Below are 20,475 nucleotides of genomic sequence, written 5' to 3' on the forward strand. Positions count from 1 at the left end.
ACACACACACATACACACACACACATATACACACAAAAATACACACATAATCATACACACACAAACATTGTCTCACTCCCATACTCATACACACTTTCTCAATCACACATACAATATCAAACATACACACACACAGAAAAACAAAAACATAAACATAAACAAATACACATACAAACATACATATACATACATAAACATACACACATACACATACACATACACACACACAAACACAAACATACAGACACACACTCATACACACTCACTGATAGTCACAATCAAATCCTCTCTCTCACTGTCTATCAATCTCTTACTCAAAATCTCATACACTCTCACTCTTACACACTCAATCTAAGACACTCACACAAATACACATACACTTACACACACACACATACACCCAAACACATACACACACACACATACACACAAAAACATACACACACACACATACACACACACACATACACACACACACATACACACACACACATACACACACACACATACACACACACACATAGACACTCAAACATACACACACAGACATAGACATACACACATACACACACATAAACACACAAACACACTAACACACACACACATACACACACATACACACACAAACACACACATACACACACAAACACACACATACACACACATACACACACATACACACACAAACAAACACATACACACTCATACACAATCATAACCACACATCAAACCAAATCCCACCTAATAAAGAAAAATAACAACTACTACTAAAACCTCCCAAACCCTCATAAAACTTTAAAAACAATCAAACAACATCAACAAACATCAAACACACTAAAAACAACTAAAAACACATACCAACAAATACAATAAAATACCACCAAATACCAGCACAGAAACACCCAGACACAAACATACAAACAAATACACACACATACACACACATAAACAAAGACACACAAATACACTCACATACACACACATAAACACAGAAAAAAACACAAACACACACATACACACACATACACACACATACACACACATACACACGCATACACACACACACACACACACACACATACACACAGACACACAGACATACATACACACATACACACACACTTCTTCTCCCCCATACGATCACCAATCAACGTCACATTGCCACGCTCTCGTAGCTATAGCGATTCATCATTTATCAATGGAGAAATCCCATCAAAATTGGCTTTGGCCTTTGTGAAGAGTGGCAGTGCCGTTGGATCCTGGACTGAATCCCCCCATGATTTTCATGACTCAACTATTTGAAAATGGAATAACCGATTCAATATTTTCAAAAAAACATGGTGTAATTGTTTTGGACCTGTCAGGGATTCAGGATATGAGCTTAGTACGAACAAGAGATGTGCATTTTGAGTGTGCTTTTGCCGTTTCTTTGACTAAGAGCATTGCGCCAATATCATGACGTACATTCGAAACCTATTGGTAAACAACGCCTAGCGGGACTTTTATACTACACCTAGTATCATGAACTCAAATCAAAAAAGAAACATCTTTAGTATGTATCCTTACATGTCCCAGTACAACTCCTATTGTATACCTTCGGACTTCATTGAAAAACTTCCAAGTGTTAACAATGTCCTAATCATTGTTAATAGCAACCCATCGACTTTGAAGACCGGCCATTTGCTATGCATCTTTCAAACAGCGAAGAATATTGAATTTTTTGATCCTCTTGGCCTATCGTATAAATTCTACACGCCATACATCAGCAACTTTATTGAAAGCAGTGGGAAAAACATTATTCAAAATCAACGAAGAGTACAGGATTTAACGACTAAGAAATGTGGCTTTCATGCACTACTCTTTTTCATGTTCAGATGCCGTGGCTATACCTACAAACAGTTTCTCGACATCTACGTTTACGTACCTCGATTGAACGATTTTCTAGTGGAAAATATACTTACAAGCGTATTTAATATTGATTTTAGTGCCCTACGAATAAAATGTTCTAAAAATGTATGTGAAATTGTTTATTAAAAAAAATTTATAGACATGATAAAACGACTTTTCTACTCTTTAGATTTCATCTTCTACTAGGTATTTGTCGACAACAACTAATGCAGGTAGATTATCTGAATTCACTGTATACTGGTCCTGATGTACTGCAATGTCAGGGTCACATTTTCTACAGTAGAGTGTAACTTCACTCTTGTCATATCTCTTTGTATAGTCAATGATACTATTCTCATTCATTCTATAGAAGTCACATGTTTCAATTTGCTTATTTGAAGCAATTTCACAAACAGTGTCCTCAAGTGGGGAATCACATTCCGTCACAGCCAAATAAAAATCGGTGGGTTTATAATCATAACACCCATTGTCTTCACAACGATGACGTAGAAACCATATTCTTTTGTTGTTCCAACAGTTGAATCGCTGACCCGGCTCCTCCTCCCAGAACAATCTAAAACCCGGGCGGTACCAACGTCGTAGCAATAATACACAATCAAGCGTAGGATTCATTCCAATCATACCGGGACACGTTTTCTGCTACTGATTACATTTATCATAGAGGTAATTGGAGCTAAGGTGTCCTCTAGCATGAGAGTTACACACTTCTTCATGACAGGAATTATAACCTTTAATTTGCACTACATATCTTCTTTGCTATTTAGACGGGTTGCATAATCTACAGTTTTCATCATACTCATCAATCATTGTGCAATTCTCACATGATGACCAGCTGCCCAGTGTGTACATACATAGCGGGCATGTATGGAACATTTTTTCATGTGTTGACACTCACTGTCGCAATGAAACTGAGCTAGCAACAACAAAAAATTGTCTGAGATAGAGAGAGAGGAGTAAATCATCCTTGTATGCCAACTTTCTTATGAAAAAAGTCCTAAATTTCTAAACTAATGTTTAAAAGCATATCCACAATATTATTTTGCCGTGTCGTGATCAATATATCAATAAATTGTGCAAATGCATTTTGGCCACGATGTAGAAGCTTCATACAATAGTTAATGATGGAGAATTAGTTTTCATTATATTGACAAGCATTCCCTGAGAAAATATCTTCCTTTGAATAGACAACTCTAGAAAATCGTCATCTATAATTAAACGTTTTTCCATAAGCGCTAGATTCCACATTAACTGCTCTTTCTCAAATCTATCCATTTTTTAGATTCCTAACACTCTCACAACCACCTTCAGACTAACCAGAATTTTTTCTACTCTAAAAAATATACGCTAGTCTACTATAGAAAGAAAAATACCATTGATTTAGAAACAATTTTATCGAGCATAATTACAACAATGATATTCACTGATGTATTTTGTTCTCATCAATATATTTCGATAGGACATCTAATGCTGCCCGAAGTTTACTTATATGCGAAACATTCACTTTTCCAGCAAAACATAGTTGATCCTCCTGCTTAGATTTGCCTAATGATATCACTTATCTAGCATACATATTATCCCATTCAAGGCATAGTCTACAGCCTCCGGTTATTTCCACAGCCATATTGAGTACTCGTATATCGTTGCTGCTGCTGCTGCCGGCTCCATCATTAATCTCCAATAATGTAAATGCACTACTCATTTTTCTCTACTAATATCCTCTCAAATAAACTATTCTCTCTGAATTCAATTCTCTTACTAATATGAATTGTAATAAAAACCATTCCTTTTATTCAAATCCCAATCACCAATCAAGTTATCATATATTGAGTAACCTATGCTCTCTGAATGGCTCCTAAAAAACGGATGTTGACTCAAAAACCAGTCTGATTGAGTTATATAATTTCGACCATACTCTCAAAACATGTTTGACCACATTATACCTTGCCAAATAACCAGTCTGGTAATCTACCTTGGAAACCTGTCCTTCATAACATATTACGCAATCCCAAATAGCACAGTATGGAACATAATCTCTCCAAAGTATAACTTAGATCTCTACTCTTGTCATTTTTATCTTTCTGTTTTTCCTATTTCAAAGAAAGAATTTCTCCTGTCCAGTGAATCAGCATAAAAACTAGCCACTTCCTCATTTTGACATCAATTCCCAACTCCGTTTATACTACAATAACATACTAATCTCTACAATCATCTTACTCTTCTTATCTCAATAATTGTTTCAATACTCTCTATAATAAGCTATCCTCAAACTAAGTCCCCTTCTCGAAAAAACTGGCTTGTTCTACAGCGTTTTTATTATATTGTACTCTTTGAGATTTTCTCTTTTTTCCTATCCTGAGCCAGTTTTATTGCTGAATCTACTAAGACATTTGGCAAGACTATTTTAGCTGCTCTAGGGTACCCTTTGTCCTTGCCAACGCCTCCTAGCGGATAACAGTAAAGAACACCTTCCTTCAGAAACAGGCCGTCAAAAAATTTCAACAGCCAAGGCACAAAATTGTTATCTGTCACTCCCCCTGGCACGGAACTCTTTTCCGCCCTGTGGAAATCTGGCACGGAACTCTTTTCCGCCCTGTCGACTATTTTTCTCTCTGGCACGGAACTCTTTTCCGCCCTGTCGATATCTGGCACCGAACTCTTTTCCGCCCTGTCGACTATTTTTCTCTCTGGCACGGAACTCTTTCCCGCCCTGTTGACTTCTGGCACGCTTTTTTCCGCCCTGTCGACTATTTTCCATGGTACGAAACCAGCAGGGTTTTCGAGGCTCGGTGATCCACTGCCTACCTCTCTCTTCGCCAATGGGAGCTCAGACCTTCCTTTCCCAGGATCCTCTGAACCCGTTAACCGCTCAGACCTACCTTTCCCAGGATCCTCTGAACCGGTTAACCGCTGGTCCGTCGGTCGACCGTCGTCCGCCCCTTCACCAGCCTCATCTCTCTCGGCACAACGCCTAATTACGTTGGTTCCTAATAAATTCTCAGTTATCTGGTCCCTCGGTCAACCATAGTTCGCCCCTTCACCAGCCTCATCTCTCTCGACACAACGCCTCATTACGTTGGTTTCTAATAATAAATTTCTCATCTCTCTTGATAATACACCTTTCAGTTCAGTGCCTTATAAAAAATTGTCAGTTTCTCGTCATAATTTTTTTTGTCCTAAAATTTCTGCTTCAATTCCTAAAATGAACCCTACATCATGCACTAAAAAAAATCTACCTATCCCCTTGGTCACGTTTTACGTCAGGCCATTTCTGACGGAGTCCTTCCTTCTGTCCTGTCCAACAAAATTCAGTATCTACGGTTGCTGAAAAAATTCCTGCTTTTCTTCACTAATTGAGTTTTCAATAGTTTTAAAACGCTACGCTTCATAATCAGAATCATAATCATTATGGTATTCTAATAAATATCTTTTAATATTTAGTCTCAACTCTTGAATAAAACAATCCAGGCCTATACTATCAGAAAAACCTACTAATCCACCATACCCAGATCGATATGATTTTGTGGCAATCTCCACCCTCTTATAAAACTGATACACTGTTTCATTGGATGATTGCCTCAATTCAGCTAAATCTTTAAATTTCTTTCCAGCTGTCTTTCCTGGTAAATATGCCTGCGTAATTTCTTTTTCAAGTTCCTCTAAATTTATAATATCGGAGGAATCTCTATCCTCAAAAAAAATTAAGTAATGACCCTGTTACTCTAAGTTGTACTGCATCTATCACCTGTGAGTCTGACCAGCCTAGCAAGGTTTTTACCCTTCTCAATTGGCTAAAAAAAGGTTTTTATAAATTTTGCATTTTCAAGAACTGGAATATTTCCCAGGGGATCCATTACTGACCCTATTACTCTTTGATTCAAATTCTCCTTGTTGCTCTTATCCTCAATAGGTTACTCTGTTATATCATCCTCAGAATTATCCCCCATATTTACACTACTTCTTACAGTGGCATTTTCTTTGGCCATTAAATTACCCACAGTAGTCAAAAATTTTACAATTTAAGTGGGATTATAATCCCGACTTGAAGAATCAAAATTCAAAGGGATATTTAAACCTTTACTTCTTATTTCTTTCAAAAAGGATGAAGCAATATCTTTGTCAGATTCAGGATCTGAAGGATCTAAAATTGGAATTGCGCTCATTTTAAACGAGAAAAAAAAATATTAGTAAAACAAATTAATTAAGTCAACGCTGTAAAAACAAGGTAAAATCGTTATTCAACACTCCTAATAGATTTCCTACTCGCGTGCGAACTTAAAATGCATGACTTACTTTCGTAAATTGTCCTTTAACGTTCTTCACTTTTTATCAAAAACTGGAATCTGGAGCGGGAACCTTAAATTGGAGTGGGAACCTTGAACTGAACTGGAACCTGGAACTGAAGCTTGAACTGAACTGGAACCTGAAACTGAAGCTGGAACTGAACTGGAACTGAACTGGAACTGAACTGAAGCTGGAACGACGACACTGTAGGTGACGGGCCTCAAAAGAATATGTTAACTGCAATCCTCTCCGGCAAAAACTGCTGCACCACTTTGTAAACTTTCTGTGTTTATTTCTCTGTGAATTGTCTACTTCTCTCTAGAGTGAGACTTCTTCTCTTTAGGGCCTTATGGTAGCGCTGGCCTATTATCTGGGTTCTACCGGTGTAGGATGTCTAGAATCTCTAACCATCACATAGTTTATGTTTAGAGTATAAATTGTTTATTTGTACATATAATACAGTGACTGTAAATATGGCGAGGACAGATAAAGAATTAGAACTGAATCAAACGATCTAAATAGGTAACTTTTATTCAGCACAATGTGCAGATACATATCCGGGCATTTGACAGAACTGTTCAATCCTAACTAGTCAACTTCCGGAACTTACATCAAATATTAAGAATTAATTCAGTTATCAAGCAAATGGGATTTTAACTAGGACATGAACCTATTGACATATACTTAGAATTTTAATTATTGTTTTTCACCAAGAAAAACCTATTTCCAAAGTTTACAACATTAACCCAAGAAATTATTTTTGTTTTATACATTTTACTCAAAAATAAAGAATTACTTCGACTGTTGTGGTATATAAAGAAGTATTTTCTAGAGGAAAATGAGAAATAAGAGTTTTTTTGCCTTTTATTTTATTTATACTTTGACACTTGTACCATTTTCATCAACAAAAAGATTTTTCCCTTTGATTTTTTTTTATACTTTGACACTTGTATCATTTTCATTAACATAAAGTTATTTAACTGCCGCTGTTTGGTGTACTGAATCAGGAATATCCACTTCGCAGAAAATCTTATCCCTGTTTCAAATAATTTAAAACTGTTTCAAATAAATTGGCTCGAGATATTTCCCCATATTTTTAGAATTCTGAAAAGATAATATTTTACTGAAAACTAAGCTTTCTTGAGTTTTTAGAGAGTTAAAGTCGTGTCTTATAATTTATTGATTTCATGGCCGGTAAAATATTATTGTGAAACTTATAATAATATTAAAAGTAAAGAAGAGGAAATAGAACCAGAAACGAACCAAAAACTAATTTGCAGAAAAAGTATTCAAGCCATAAAACTATGTTTTCTATAAACAATCCTAGAACCAGAAATGTGGCACTATTTCGATCCAACGACGTTTTCTATAGTTTTTAAGTATCCTTTTCGAAGCACCATGAATTTGTTTTCGTTCTTACTTTGTACTTTCAAGCTTACCCTATATGCTAATAGTTACCTTTCCTGGATTAGCGTCAAATGGTGATTATTTTCCATTTGAAAACGTGTTTCTTAATTATCGGTTACTATGGGCTGTGGTTTACTCTACTAGGTTATAGCTATTTCTGAAATCATAAAGAGCCTCAGGTGACAGGTAAAAAATAGAAAAGAAATGTGGCCCATTTTCTCATGTCAGGATTTTAAAACCTACTGGCTACTGAGTACTGACTATGTCTGTGTATAGGGGGAATAATCGCCTCGGGTACCAGTTTTATGAATTATTTTCAGATTATTGATTGGCTAGGAGTTTTGGACACTTACCAATTATGAGTTCATTCCAGCTTCGACTAAATAATTAATAACATTTAATAAAAGTTTAATTTTTGTCCACAGGTGAAAGCTAATTAACTGCTGGAACGATCAACAATTAATTTCCTATTAAATTTTTTATTAAATATTTGTCGATAAATAAAAGTTTAAATTGGGATGAAATCCTTTAATAGACAGTGATGTTGATAACAGTGATAGGAATTCACAAAAATACTAGATATTTTGGTCACATATGCAGTGACCGTCATCAGTAGTAAAACATAGTAGTAAAATCTTATCCCTATTTGAACTTTTATTTATCGTCATGGAAAGGCAGTGTGGTCTCCGAAATTATCTATTACCCGTTCTATTAATTAATTTTCTGTTTATAATATTTTAGAGGTGATTATTTGGCTAAAAAAAGGGGGAGGGGAGAAGAGAGAAGTAGAAAAGAACTCTCATCCTAATCCAGCTATCCAGCTGTCATCCTAAAGTATGAAAAATAGAGCTTGTGGGGGGATTTTCTTTCTTTAAATGTTCTTCAGTTTATATTACCCGTTCTATAAATAAAAGTTCAAATAGGGATAAAATCCTTTTAATAGACACTTTTTAATATCTATCACTGTTATCATCATCACTGTCAATTAAAAGGAGTTTATCCCTATTTGAACTTTTATTTACCGTCCTGGAAAGACAGTGTGGTCTCCGAAATTATCTATTTAAATATTTGTGAATACGGTTAACTAGCATCTTTAGTGTGTTAACTTATGCATAATCATCATCAATTAGGGATAAAAGGAGACAAATGAACATATTTATTATTATTCAGATATTAACACTTATATTTTTCATATTTTACTCATTAAAATTACTAATATTTGAATAATCAATATAATGCGTATTAAGGCACTACTCACTAGATCGTTACAAGTTCGCTGCTAATTGGTATTAAATTTGGATTAAGTATGTATTAAGCTAAAATTTCCACCTGAAACGGACCCTATGTAAAGCAGGATGTTTTTTTTTCTACCAGGTTTGTTAAGGAATAGCCAACTGTTAGTATAGATGTTGAATGGTCGAGGCCCGCGCTTACTTACTGTGATTTGATTGGCTATAGGCTAAGATATGGTCCAAAAGATGAGGATTTGGAGGACATAACACTGGAAGGCAGGAATACCCAGCATAAACGATTAGAAGGATTAGGTGAGGATTTCTTTTCAGTTCCTTGGCTAATATTAATTCAGGACTACTGCCAAACAAAAACATACCTCTGATATCCCCTGGATCCAGCCGTTTCACTATCCTTGAACCTTTTCGGACTTCCCTTATTCAGGACTATCAATAATTTCCCCAATCGGGACTCGGGACTTTCGCATAGTCCTCTAATATCTCAGGACTTTCCCAATTCGGGAGTTTCCCCAATCAGGACCTGGGACTTTCTTAGTATTCTCAAATTCTGAGAATTTTGCACATTTTGAATTTCTTGGAAAATTGGACTAACTAGTAAGGCCCTAACTTGGACTAACTAGGAGTTTAGAGCCATCCAAAGAGATTGATTTGGCTGGCTGACTCCTCCCCCCCCGCCGCTAAAAGTTGGGAAATGTGCCAGATAGTTTTTATTTAGTTTATTTAGTTTTGAGCGGGTCGAAAATGATGAACCAGAATTTTCTTCGAAAAAAAAGATAAAAATATGGTGCCGATTATATCGTGGAAAAGGTATTGGTTTACCCCCTTCCTCAGGAAGCTATGGAAGGTTAAAATATCTGCAATCGACCTCGAGCTATATAACCCTATTTACTTACTCGTGGGCTTTATGCCCCCGCTCGTGAAATATCGAGGGTGCATAAGGAGGGAATACACCTATTAGCATCTTTAGAAAAAACTTGATTTTTGATTAGTCATAATTTTCTGAGGTAATTCTACGAATTGCTGGACAGTATTATCATTTTTAGAAAATCAAAAATATTAAGTACGATTTATTACTAAATTATTTGAAAAAAACTACGTTTTCTAAAGAGTTAAAGAGGCTGAGTTACAAGGTCGAACCTTAAAATGTACAGGGATTTGGAGGCACAGTTGGGGGGCTACCGCCCCCAAACCCCCGCTTTCGTAGCCTTTAAATAAAAAAAAGTTTTTTAAACTGAAAGTAAGGAGCGACATTAAATCTTAAAACGAACAGAAATTATTCCGTATATGAAAGAGGCTGTGCCCTCCTCAACGCTTCGCTCTTTACGCTAAAGTTTGACTTTCTCACAACTCTTGTTTTTAAACAATAAAAACTTTAGCGTAAAGAGGGAGGCGTTGAGGAGGGCACAGCCTCTTTCATATACGGAATAATTTCTGTTCGTTTTAAGATTTAATGTCGCTCCTTACTTTCAGTTTAAAAAACTTTTTTTTTATTTAAAGGCTACGAAAGCGGGGTTTGGGGGCGGCAGCCCCCAACTGTGCCTCCTAATCCCTGTACGTTTTAAGGTTCGACCTTGTAACTCAGCCTCTTTAACTCTTTAGAAAACGTAGTTTTTTTCAAATAATTTCTGCATGTTTTTGTACAGTTTATTACTTATTATTGCTTGACTAACTGTTAGATGATTGTGTATTATTCTTTTCTTTCTCGACAGGGTGTTTTAAGGGTCGACCTTGTAACTCAGCCTCTTTAACTCTTTAGAAAACATAATTTTTTTCAAATAATTTAAAAAAGAAACTGATTTTTTTTTAAATTTAAATTCAGTATATAAAAAATTTGATCTAACGGTGAATCGAACTCGGGTTTTCCGCCTGATAGCCAGGAATCTCACCACTACACTAAAGAGACATAATTAAAATTGTTTTTTTAGTAAGGTGATGAATCTTTTTGACGCAAGCAAAACTTGATATTTGGTTTTTGGAAAACAGGGAAGGAGTGATCAGATTGAGCTGAAATTTCGAGGATAAGCTCCCAGGCCCCAGGAAAGCTTATCCTCTAAATTTCAGCCCGATCAGACAACGTTAAAGGGGGTTGTGGTGGGAAAAATTAACATGGGCTAATATAGGAAAACAAGGTTTTTCGTAAATGTAAATTCGGGGGATAACTTTTTCGGTCTGAAAATATCAAAAGGCCCTAACAGATCGAATTTTGCTTCGAATGAGTCCTCATTCAACCGGATCCGTTGCCAACTGGGGCCTGTAGGCGTGGCTAAAAAAAAAAAAGAAATGATGAATTTTAAGTGGCTATATTTGGTTTTTTGAAAACAGGGAAGGAGTGATCGGATTGAGCTAAAATTTCGAGGATAAGCTCCTGGGCCCTAGGAAAGCTTAACCTCTAAATTTCAGCCCAATCGGACAACGTTAAAGGGGGCTGTGGTGGGAGGGTCCAAACTTCTGGCCCAGTTTACCCCATGAAGATAAAGTCGGAGGAGGATGAAATTTTGCAAGTTTCTTAGTTTGAGCTTGGGCTACAAAATGCAATTACCGCCGTCTCTCTGCGACCTCTAGGACCTGAAATCGCTTAACATTGTGGTGGGTCGCCTCTTTATAGAGGCACAAGTGTGCCTCCTTGATAAAAACTTTAGCGTAAAGAGCGAGGCGTTGAGGAGGGCACAGCCCCTTTCATATACGTAATAATTTCTGTTTTTTTTAAGTTTTAAGTTCGCTCCATTCTTACAGTTTAAAAAACTTTTTTTTTTTATTTAAAGGATGCGAAATCGGGGGGTTTGGGGGGTGCCAAGTCCTCAACTGAGCCTTAACATCCCGGTAAGTTTTAAGGTTCGACCTTGTAACTCAGCCTCTTAAACTATTTAGAAAATATAGTTTTTTTCAAATAATTTCTGCACGTTTTTGTACAGTTTATTACTTATTATTGCTTGACTAACTGTTAGATGATTGTGTATTATTCTTTTCTTTCTCGAAAGGGTGTTTTAAGGGTCGACCTTGCAACTCTGCCTCTTTAACTCTTTAGAAAACGTAATTTTTTTCAAATAATTTAAAAAAGAAACTGAGTTTTTTTTTTAAATTTAAATTCAGTATATAAAAAATTTTATCTATCGGTGAATCGAACTCGGGTTTTTCCGGCTGACAGCCAGGAGTCTCGCCGCTACACTAAAGAGACATAATTGAAATTGTTTTTTAGTAACGTGATAAATCTTTTTGACTCAAGCAAAACTTGATATTTGGTTTCTGGAAAACAGGGAAGGAGTGATCAGATTGAGCTGAAATTTCGAGGATAAGCTCCCAGGCCCCAGGAAAGCTTATCCTCTAAATTTCAGCCCGATCAGACAACGTTAAAGGGGGGTTGTGGTGGGAAAAATTAACATGGGCTAATATAGGAAAACAAGGTTTTTCGTAAATGTAAATTCGGGGGATAATTTCTTCGCAAGTTTCTTAGTTTGAGCTTGGGCTACAAAATGCGATTACCGCCGTCTCTCTGCGACCTCTAGGATCTGAAATCGCTTAACATTGTGGTGGGTCGCCTCTTTATAGAGGCACAAGTGTGCCTCCTTGATGATCAGTAAAGGACCTGGAATTTTCAGTTAATGCTACAAATCATCTCTGAAGTGGCGTAAGTTCACGATTTTTTTTTGGGGGGGGGGCGAAATGCATTTTTCAATATCTAGAGGGGACGCGAATTTGTCTTTTTTCGGTTTTTTCACTGAGTATAAAAAAAAAATATTTTTCGATGAAAATACCCACGAAAATGCTTTTTCAGAATCTGAAGGGGGGGGGGGGTACCGACACCCTCATGCACCCCATCAATTGACGCCACTGTCCCTCAATCAACTAAATCTTATACTATTTTTATGTTAAATGTGAAGAAATTTTACGAATTGTTGGACGAAATTATCATTTTTAAAGAGTAAAAAGTAATAAGTATGTTATGTTGCCAAATGGTGAGTGATGTAAAGGACCTGGTTTTCTCAGTTAATTCTATAAATCCCCTCAATCAACTAAATCTCTAACTATAGTTACATGCCGACTAATTCTTTATTATTATTATTATTATTATTTATTGGAAAACTCGTCATACAAAAAAGGAATAGACGGAGCAGTAAGGGAAAAAAAAAGAAATACACATACACAGAAACACACATAAATACACATAAACATAAAATATACATAAACTATGCAAGGGCATACATGAAAACACCAGTATTACTATCGTCTGCTTAATAAGGGGTGACCTTACTACCATCTAGTTGCCCTAACTCAACAGTCGCAGTTATCATGTTGGTGTTTTATTAGTATCATTGTAGTCTCGCCATTGATTTTTTACTACATCAGTTTTTTTGGATATGGTTTAAGTGACAATAGTAGGCTAGATGGGATAATATTTTCTTTGTGGATATTCCTGAATCTGTGCACCAAACAGCGGCAGTTGAATAACTTTTTGTTGATGAAAATGATACAAGTGTCAAAGTATAAATAAAAATAGAAATATGGAAAAGGCAAAGATTTAATACTTCACATAATCTTTTAACTTTGTTTATATTTTTTTAATAGAGTGCTTTCTGTTAGCCTTTGGTCTGTGGCTTATTTAGTTTATTTTTAATTTTGGCCGGGGTTAGAGATTATCAATCGGCGATAAGAAACGACTTGAGGGAGTGTGAATAAATATTTCTTCGGTTGTTTGGATTTCTTTGAGTCTTTAGGATAATGTATATCCAGTTACCTAATACAATTCTTGTATAAAATATATCTCCCTAGAAACCTTGTGGACTAATTTAAAGGGGGTAGGAGATCATGTAATGCGATTCAAAGGGGTATGGATATGTATACATATGTATATATATATGTATATACATATATAGGTATATATATGTATATATATATATATATATATATATATATATATATATATATATATATATATATATATATATATATATATATATATATATATATATATATATATATATATATATATATATATATATATATATAAAATTGAGGAACTCATGTAAATATTAAGATAAATCATATTAATATATTTTTTGTTGGTTTTTGTTTGATATTTTTGAGTAGCAAAATGGGTATTAAAAAGGTTTTAGTAGTTTATTTGTATGTTATAAAAGAAGGATTAGAATGGCGTGCCTAAAGATATTGTAAGGGCACAGCTTTCTACTCCCCCTAGGTTTGTTTTCGGATTGAGGGAAGGTTGGGAGGATGGAGGATGATGTATAGTTGATTGAGAACAAGGTTTTATGAAAATTATTTGTCTATTATTAAGGTATTTCCACGGTGAAGGGGATGCCCTATGGCAGAAGGGCACCCCGCTAAACCGGGAATGGTACTTTTTTTGCGGTTTTGATTTTTTTTGTAGTATACCTTGTCTTTGTCAGTTATGTTTGGCTCCAAATCCAAATTTAAATTAATAAAAGTTGTTTTTAAATTATTTTAGGTGACATTAAAGTTTGAAATTAAGTGAAAAAGATTATTATGTCACCGAGAGGAGAGGAGGTTGGATTAAAAAAAAATTAAATTAGCAAAAAAAAAGAAAAAAAAGGTAGGAGATCATGTAATGCGATTCAAAGGAGTGGAGCAATGGAAAAATATTGGCAAAATCTGTATTAGAGTGTTATAAAAGGAATTTTTACAATTGTTTAGTTATCTTTGAACCCTTTTCCCAAACTAATAAAACAGGAATATGGCCCTGGCTCTTAAGCGAGAGAGCTTAAAAATCCTTCAACTCAGTCCAGTATAAATCAATCGTTAAAAGAAACTGTTATGAAGAGTTCTTAAACATAGGTTTGGTAATGCCTACACGCAGAAGGGAGGGGTGACTTTCCATTTCTTATATGAGTTCAAAATTTCATGGGAATTATCAAACACTTGTAAGCTTCTTTTTGTGTTGGCTGATATAGGGTTTACTTTGGTAAGCGTGGTCGATATATGGGTTCTCGTAGAGGAGGCAGAATATTCTTTTACACTATGTGCTTTATTATATCAAGTTTATGTACACTAATCTGGAGTAGATGTAGGTAAACGAGTACAAGACACGTACTTGACTAAGACTCGGAAAGAGAACAACTAAAGACACACAATCAAACCCACTTATAAATCCCTTCCCATGGTCTCTGCAAAATACCGTTCTCATGCTCTTTTGTAAGACCACACCCGTTAGAAATTCCCAAATAAGAACCACGTAAATCTCCTGTTCAAGGCAGAACCATACACTCCATTAAGATAGATATGTTAAGATTTTATTCATTATCAATATACATACAATAATACACTGTGCTAGTCCCCCCAAAGGCTCCTTGGCCTGTAAATTAGGGGAGTATATACGGATCACAAACTCAGAGAACTATAGCCATTTACTTACTGAGAGAAATATATATATATATATATATATATATATATATATATATATATATATATATATATATATATATATATATATATATATATATATATATATATATATATATATATATATATATATATATATATATATATATAAACTCAAACACCAATAAAGCATAACATAATTCATTTCTCTACATAATATTCTCAAATCAAAAAGGTGGTCACAATCAGATTATACAGAAAAAAATAAAACAGAAACGAAAAGCAATCAAATGAAAAACTAATACCAACCCTTGAAAACACAAAGTAAGTCACGAGGAAGGCTGTACATAAGGCACAAACTTTTTCATCTTTTCTTGTATCTAAATTTTACCTCGTGCCCTCTTTACATTTGTCTTACCTAAATATAAACTAATAGAAAAAAATCTTCTTTTTTTTGGGGGGGGGGTAAATCACTGTAATAATTCTGCGTAATTAGGAACTTGATGGGAATGCGACATCAGAACTTATCATTTGTTCGTATCTAGAGTTTCTCTTATGGCTGTTTTTGAAGGCTTTTGAGAAACCTGCCTTATCAAAGAAAACAGAAAAAATCAATCGCATTATTTACTTGAGGGGCGGGACTCTAAAGCTATGGCGATTTCATAAATTTCTGTTCACTCAAAGAGCATGGGTTCAAGTGGCCTTTTACCTCTTCCTAAGGGGGGTGAATTCAAGTGCTTTCGTGTTTCTTTTTCTTTCGAAAAGTCTTCTTAGATTAATAATCAAAATGTTTATATATTGAATTCCCCTTTGAACTTAAGTTTAGTAGGAAAAATGAAAATTGATTTATTCAGACAAATTAGTTTGAGTAGGTAAGTATCTAATGAAGGTTGTGAGCTATTTCGATCTTTTCCCTCATTGTTTGCTGCTTACTGGAATGAGGATTGCATAAAATTGTTTCAAAGAAAGAGAAGTAATTAAGTATTGGCTGCACAAGGGAAGGGTGGAGTAGGAATGAAATTATCGCTCTATCTTTTTTTTTATCGCTCTATCTTGAGGCTGTTCTTGAGCCCCCCTCCCTCTAAAAGAAGAAGAAAAATAGTACCCTAAAAATATACAACTTTTGAATTCTAACCCTTCTCACTAGGAAAGATTCTCTGATCCTCTTCGTCGTTCCTATTGAACTTGAATATAGAATTAGTGTCATTAGCTGCTGCCCTAATGGTTTTTCAAAAATTAAATATTCTTCGTTGACTCCTGGCGGAGTGGCTGGCACGCTGGATTTGAGATCCTATGTCCTTATGGACAGGCGTTCGAGTCCTTCCTTCACTGGTTATTTGGTATGGAAGGAGGAAGGGTCAGCTGTATGCCTCTGTAAGTTCAGCCGGGTTTACCCAGCTCCAAATGGGTACCTGGAAAAAATCCGGGGAAAATACGGAACGTGTCGGATGATTTTCACCACCTAGTATAGCACTCTTGACCGAAGGCAGAAAATCGTTACTCGAACCATGGGCTTGCATGCAAGAAACTTTTTTTAAGACGTTAAATGGTGTAAGTAATTTGTACTTAATGTGCATTAAATGTTTATAGCACTGTTCTTAATAGATTCATGACAAAGTGATCATTTGTGTGCATTATACTGACAGGGCTGAAAATAACTTAATTGACTCTCAAGTAATCATGACTATCTGCAGAAGGATCCGGTTTAAGTCTGTACCACTGTGTGCAAGGGCTAGTGCTTTTTTGAAATGGAACCCACGATAGGACTTGCATTATCGTAAAAGCGTACCGTCATCTATAAACCTATTGTGTCGACTTTCTGGAGATTCTGATTTAAGAATACTGGAGCCACTTTATTTTTGAGTGCTTGGCTTTTTGATTTTTTGAGTGCTTTGCTTTTTATTTTTGAGTGCTTAATATGCACCATTTTTACAAAAATCTTGTATGCACGTTGGATCGTTTAGCTCATATGCTTGAATATTATTTTCTCATTGCAAGGCTTTAGATTTCTTTGCCTAAAACTGTCCAAGTCTTCAGTACATTTTTCATTCTGCCGTTCGTAAATCAAAAGTAAGAACTTGTTTAAATAAATAAGTAAGTAAATAAATAAATAAGTTAGAACTTGTTAAATAAAATGTACAAAATCCAACGCTTGAAAATGTTCCGAAATGCATATAATCTAATTTTGTTGCGTTTTTTAATTTTTTTTTTAACCCCAAAATAAGGTGGAGCAAAAGCACCAATAGCCATGAGAGAAAACAAACAAAATTACTTATATTATTATTGACAACGCTTGTTGTCTGTAAAAATTCAAACATTAACATTATTTTGATTTCCAGAGACATCTACAACTTCAATGGAAAGCTGAATCTTCTTATGCTCTTTGGTGTCACACGTTTTCAGTTAAACGTTTGCTGATTTTTCACCCACTTTTCCTTTTTTTTTCTTTTGTTGCGTTCTCTACTACCAAAAATTGATTAGCTGGGTATGTAGACAGTTTTCATTAAAAATTAGATTTCAATTTTTCCTCATTTTTTATGATATGTACGATTGTTCAATTCTTCACGAATTCAGGTTTTATTTTCACTCTCTTTGATACTTTAAAAGACAGTCTCCAAATGTACTGTCTCTCCTAAAACTGAAAATTGTAAAAAAAAGAAACATCTAAACCGCGTGCACCTTTAACTAAGAATATTAGAATTAAATCTAATCTATAGTCAAGGATATGTCGTCATGGTTTGAACTTGTTCAGAATTATATGGGGGGGGGGGTTAATAAATTTTTAGGAGGGGGATGAATTAGTGTTTATCTTTGGTAACTACGGACAAGGCGGGGCGGGGGTGCCTCATATCTGTTGTGGGGCGAGAGTAATCCCCTGTATAAAGGTGTTTCTATAATCATCAGCGAGACTTTTCACACTAAATCTGGCAGTAGCCTTGTGTGCTTTGTTTTTGAAAATAAAGCTTCACAAATATTCAGAAAGATTTTGAAAATATTTAATGAAATTAAATTTTGTTCGTGGAAAAAGTTCAGCTAGACTGTTTTCACTTGATGAAAAAGTCCATAGTAGTGTTTTCACAGAACAAACAGCTTTGTGATAGGGCGGGAAACCATATTTCCTGTGGGTTTAAGGTTACAATTTATAACATCTTTAATAAAAAAAGATTGTATGCTCTTTCCTAGTAAGAAGAGCTCCAGAATTTGAAAATTTTTTTTCAAAAAACTATTAGCTCGAACTTGAGAGGCTTCAATGCTCATAGCATAGTGCAGTAGAGCCGTGTTTTAATACCATTTAAACAACCAGAAACGGGAAAAAAGGATCAAAAATACACTGATAGAGTGACAGCTCTTGCAAAAATAGATATGAGTTTATTAAGTAGTGTTATGCTAATTAAATTTGCCTATTATATCCTGATTTTTTCTTTGCAGAAATTCTCATAAAATTTTTACACTATTTGGGCATCACTGTATCTCGTGTGTGAAAAGATTTTCTAAGGCTGATGATTGGCTATATTTAGTAATTAAATTTTTTGTCTTTTTTCAGAAAGAGGTGTCGAATATGAATTTCGAGTTGCTGGTATAAATGCCGTTGGTGTTGGGCAAGAAGGGGTGCAAACCATGATCATGCCGGAGGGACCGCCTTTGGGGCCACCCATAAACATAACACACAGGTTCTATATCTGTTTCTTGTTTTTGATAATAACAAAGAAATTATCTTAAGTTCATCTCCCTATTTTCATGCGATTTTCTATATTCTAATCTTTTTAAACGAACAATATTCTATATACGTATATTTATTTATCTTTTAATTTTTTTTCTCGAAAACGGCACTATAATTTTTTCTGAAAATTGGGAATATTACCAAAAAAAAAAGAAAAAAAAAGAAAAAAAAAAGTGGTTAAATTGTTTTGTACAAGTCGGTTTTGGCCTTAATACACGGAAATTATTTTTCATACGAACGACATGAAAAATACCCAGAGATCCAATACCCTAACGGTTTTACTTTCTACAGCGGATAGAATAAAATGAAATAAAAGTTGTTTTGCCAAACAGATCAACACTCTCTTTCTTTTCAGCGAGCAAAGCTCATTCCTCTGATACTTTCTATAACTTATAAGTTAAAAAAATAAAAATAAATCTAGATCTGGGGTGCCATGTGTTGGAGAATTTACCCCAGCTTATCCAATTTCCATGGCCTATCGTAAAAAAAATGGTCCGTAAATGTTTTGCGCAAAGTGCTGCATTTTTCTACTTTTAAACAATTTTATCAGAATTTCATCAAATCTCGGTATCAGTAAGTAAAAATTACCAACCAGTCGGTGAAATTCAGAGGATTCATGGCCTCATGACGCGTCTGATCTATATTGTACGTTGTTTATCCGTCGAAAGTCTATAACTTTATATGGATCTATTTATATCTTTATTATAATATATTTATAAATTTAAGGTATGTTTATTTTAATCGTTATTTTCGCTAATCAGTGACTGAACAGCATTAGTTAATGAAACTAGTGGTTAATTCAATTATTTCTCATTTATTGAAGAACCCCTAAGTTTAATTCCAAACAGTCAAACCTATAAGGGGTTTGAAATTGATCAGTATTGTGACACAAGAGTGTCACATCCTCAAGAATTGGGCTCGTTTTTATTCCTACCTAGGTTTTCAAATTATGAATTTTAAACTGTATGTTTTTTTTATTGTTCTTCTGGGAAACAGGGAAGGGCCTCGCTTTTTAGGTGAATCTGGTTTTTATTTTTAAAGTTGTGACTCTTGGTTGCTCGATATACAAATAGGTACGATGTATCAGAATTTGAATCTTTTTTTAGAAACTGATAAAGTTCTATTTATTTATTTTATTCTATTTTTAAGTTCTATTTATTTATTTTTTATTCTATTTTTAAGTTCTATTTATTTATTTTTTATTATATTTTTAAGTTCTATTTTTTTATTTTTTATTCTATTTTTAAGTTCTATTTATTTATTTTTTATTCTATTTTTAAGTTCTATTTATTTATTTTTTATTTATTTTATTCTTTTCAGTAATGTGTTTTTTGTTATTTTTAAGGACATTTTACAACATAGATATTATTGATCTGTTATCTTTTATTTCGCTAAATAGTCCAGGACTTTTAGCTCAAAAAAGTGTCGAACCCGTACAAAATTGCAATATAAACGAAAATGGTACCAAAATGATCAGAAAAAAATTCAGTACATTATAATAAAAGTCCCCACAAATCCGAGTGGGGCGAGTACCCGACACACCGGGGACCAGGGGGA

General features: G+C 34.7%; 1 protein-coding gene across 1 annotated transcript in view; it reads left to right on the forward strand.

Annotated features, from left to right (window-relative positions):
* The window catches only part of LOC148939087 (tyrosine-protein phosphatase Lar-like), a 65,421-nt gene extending 46,504 nt beyond the window's left edge, over window positions 1–18,917 (forward strand). Inside the window, exons 2-3 of the mRNA XM_089107302.1 lie at window positions 8,987–9,140; window positions 18,742–18,917. Of these exons, the coding sequence (XP_088963428.1) occupies window positions 8,987–9,140; window positions 18,742–18,917 (330 nt within the window). The remainder of the gene's footprint in view (window positions 1–8,986; window positions 9,141–18,741) is intronic.
* Window positions 18,918–20,475: the final 1,558 nt, after the last annotated feature.

This window comes from Artemia sp. Qi Xiang Cuo, unplaced genomic scaffold, assembly GCF_049724085.1.
Source record: "Artemia sp. Qi Xiang Cuo unplaced genomic scaffold, ASM4972408v1 HiC_scaffold_22, whole genome shotgun sequence".
Classification (NCBI taxonomy): Eukaryota; Metazoa; Arthropoda; class Branchiopoda; order Anostraca; family Artemiidae; genus Artemia; species Artemia sp. Qi Xiang Cuo.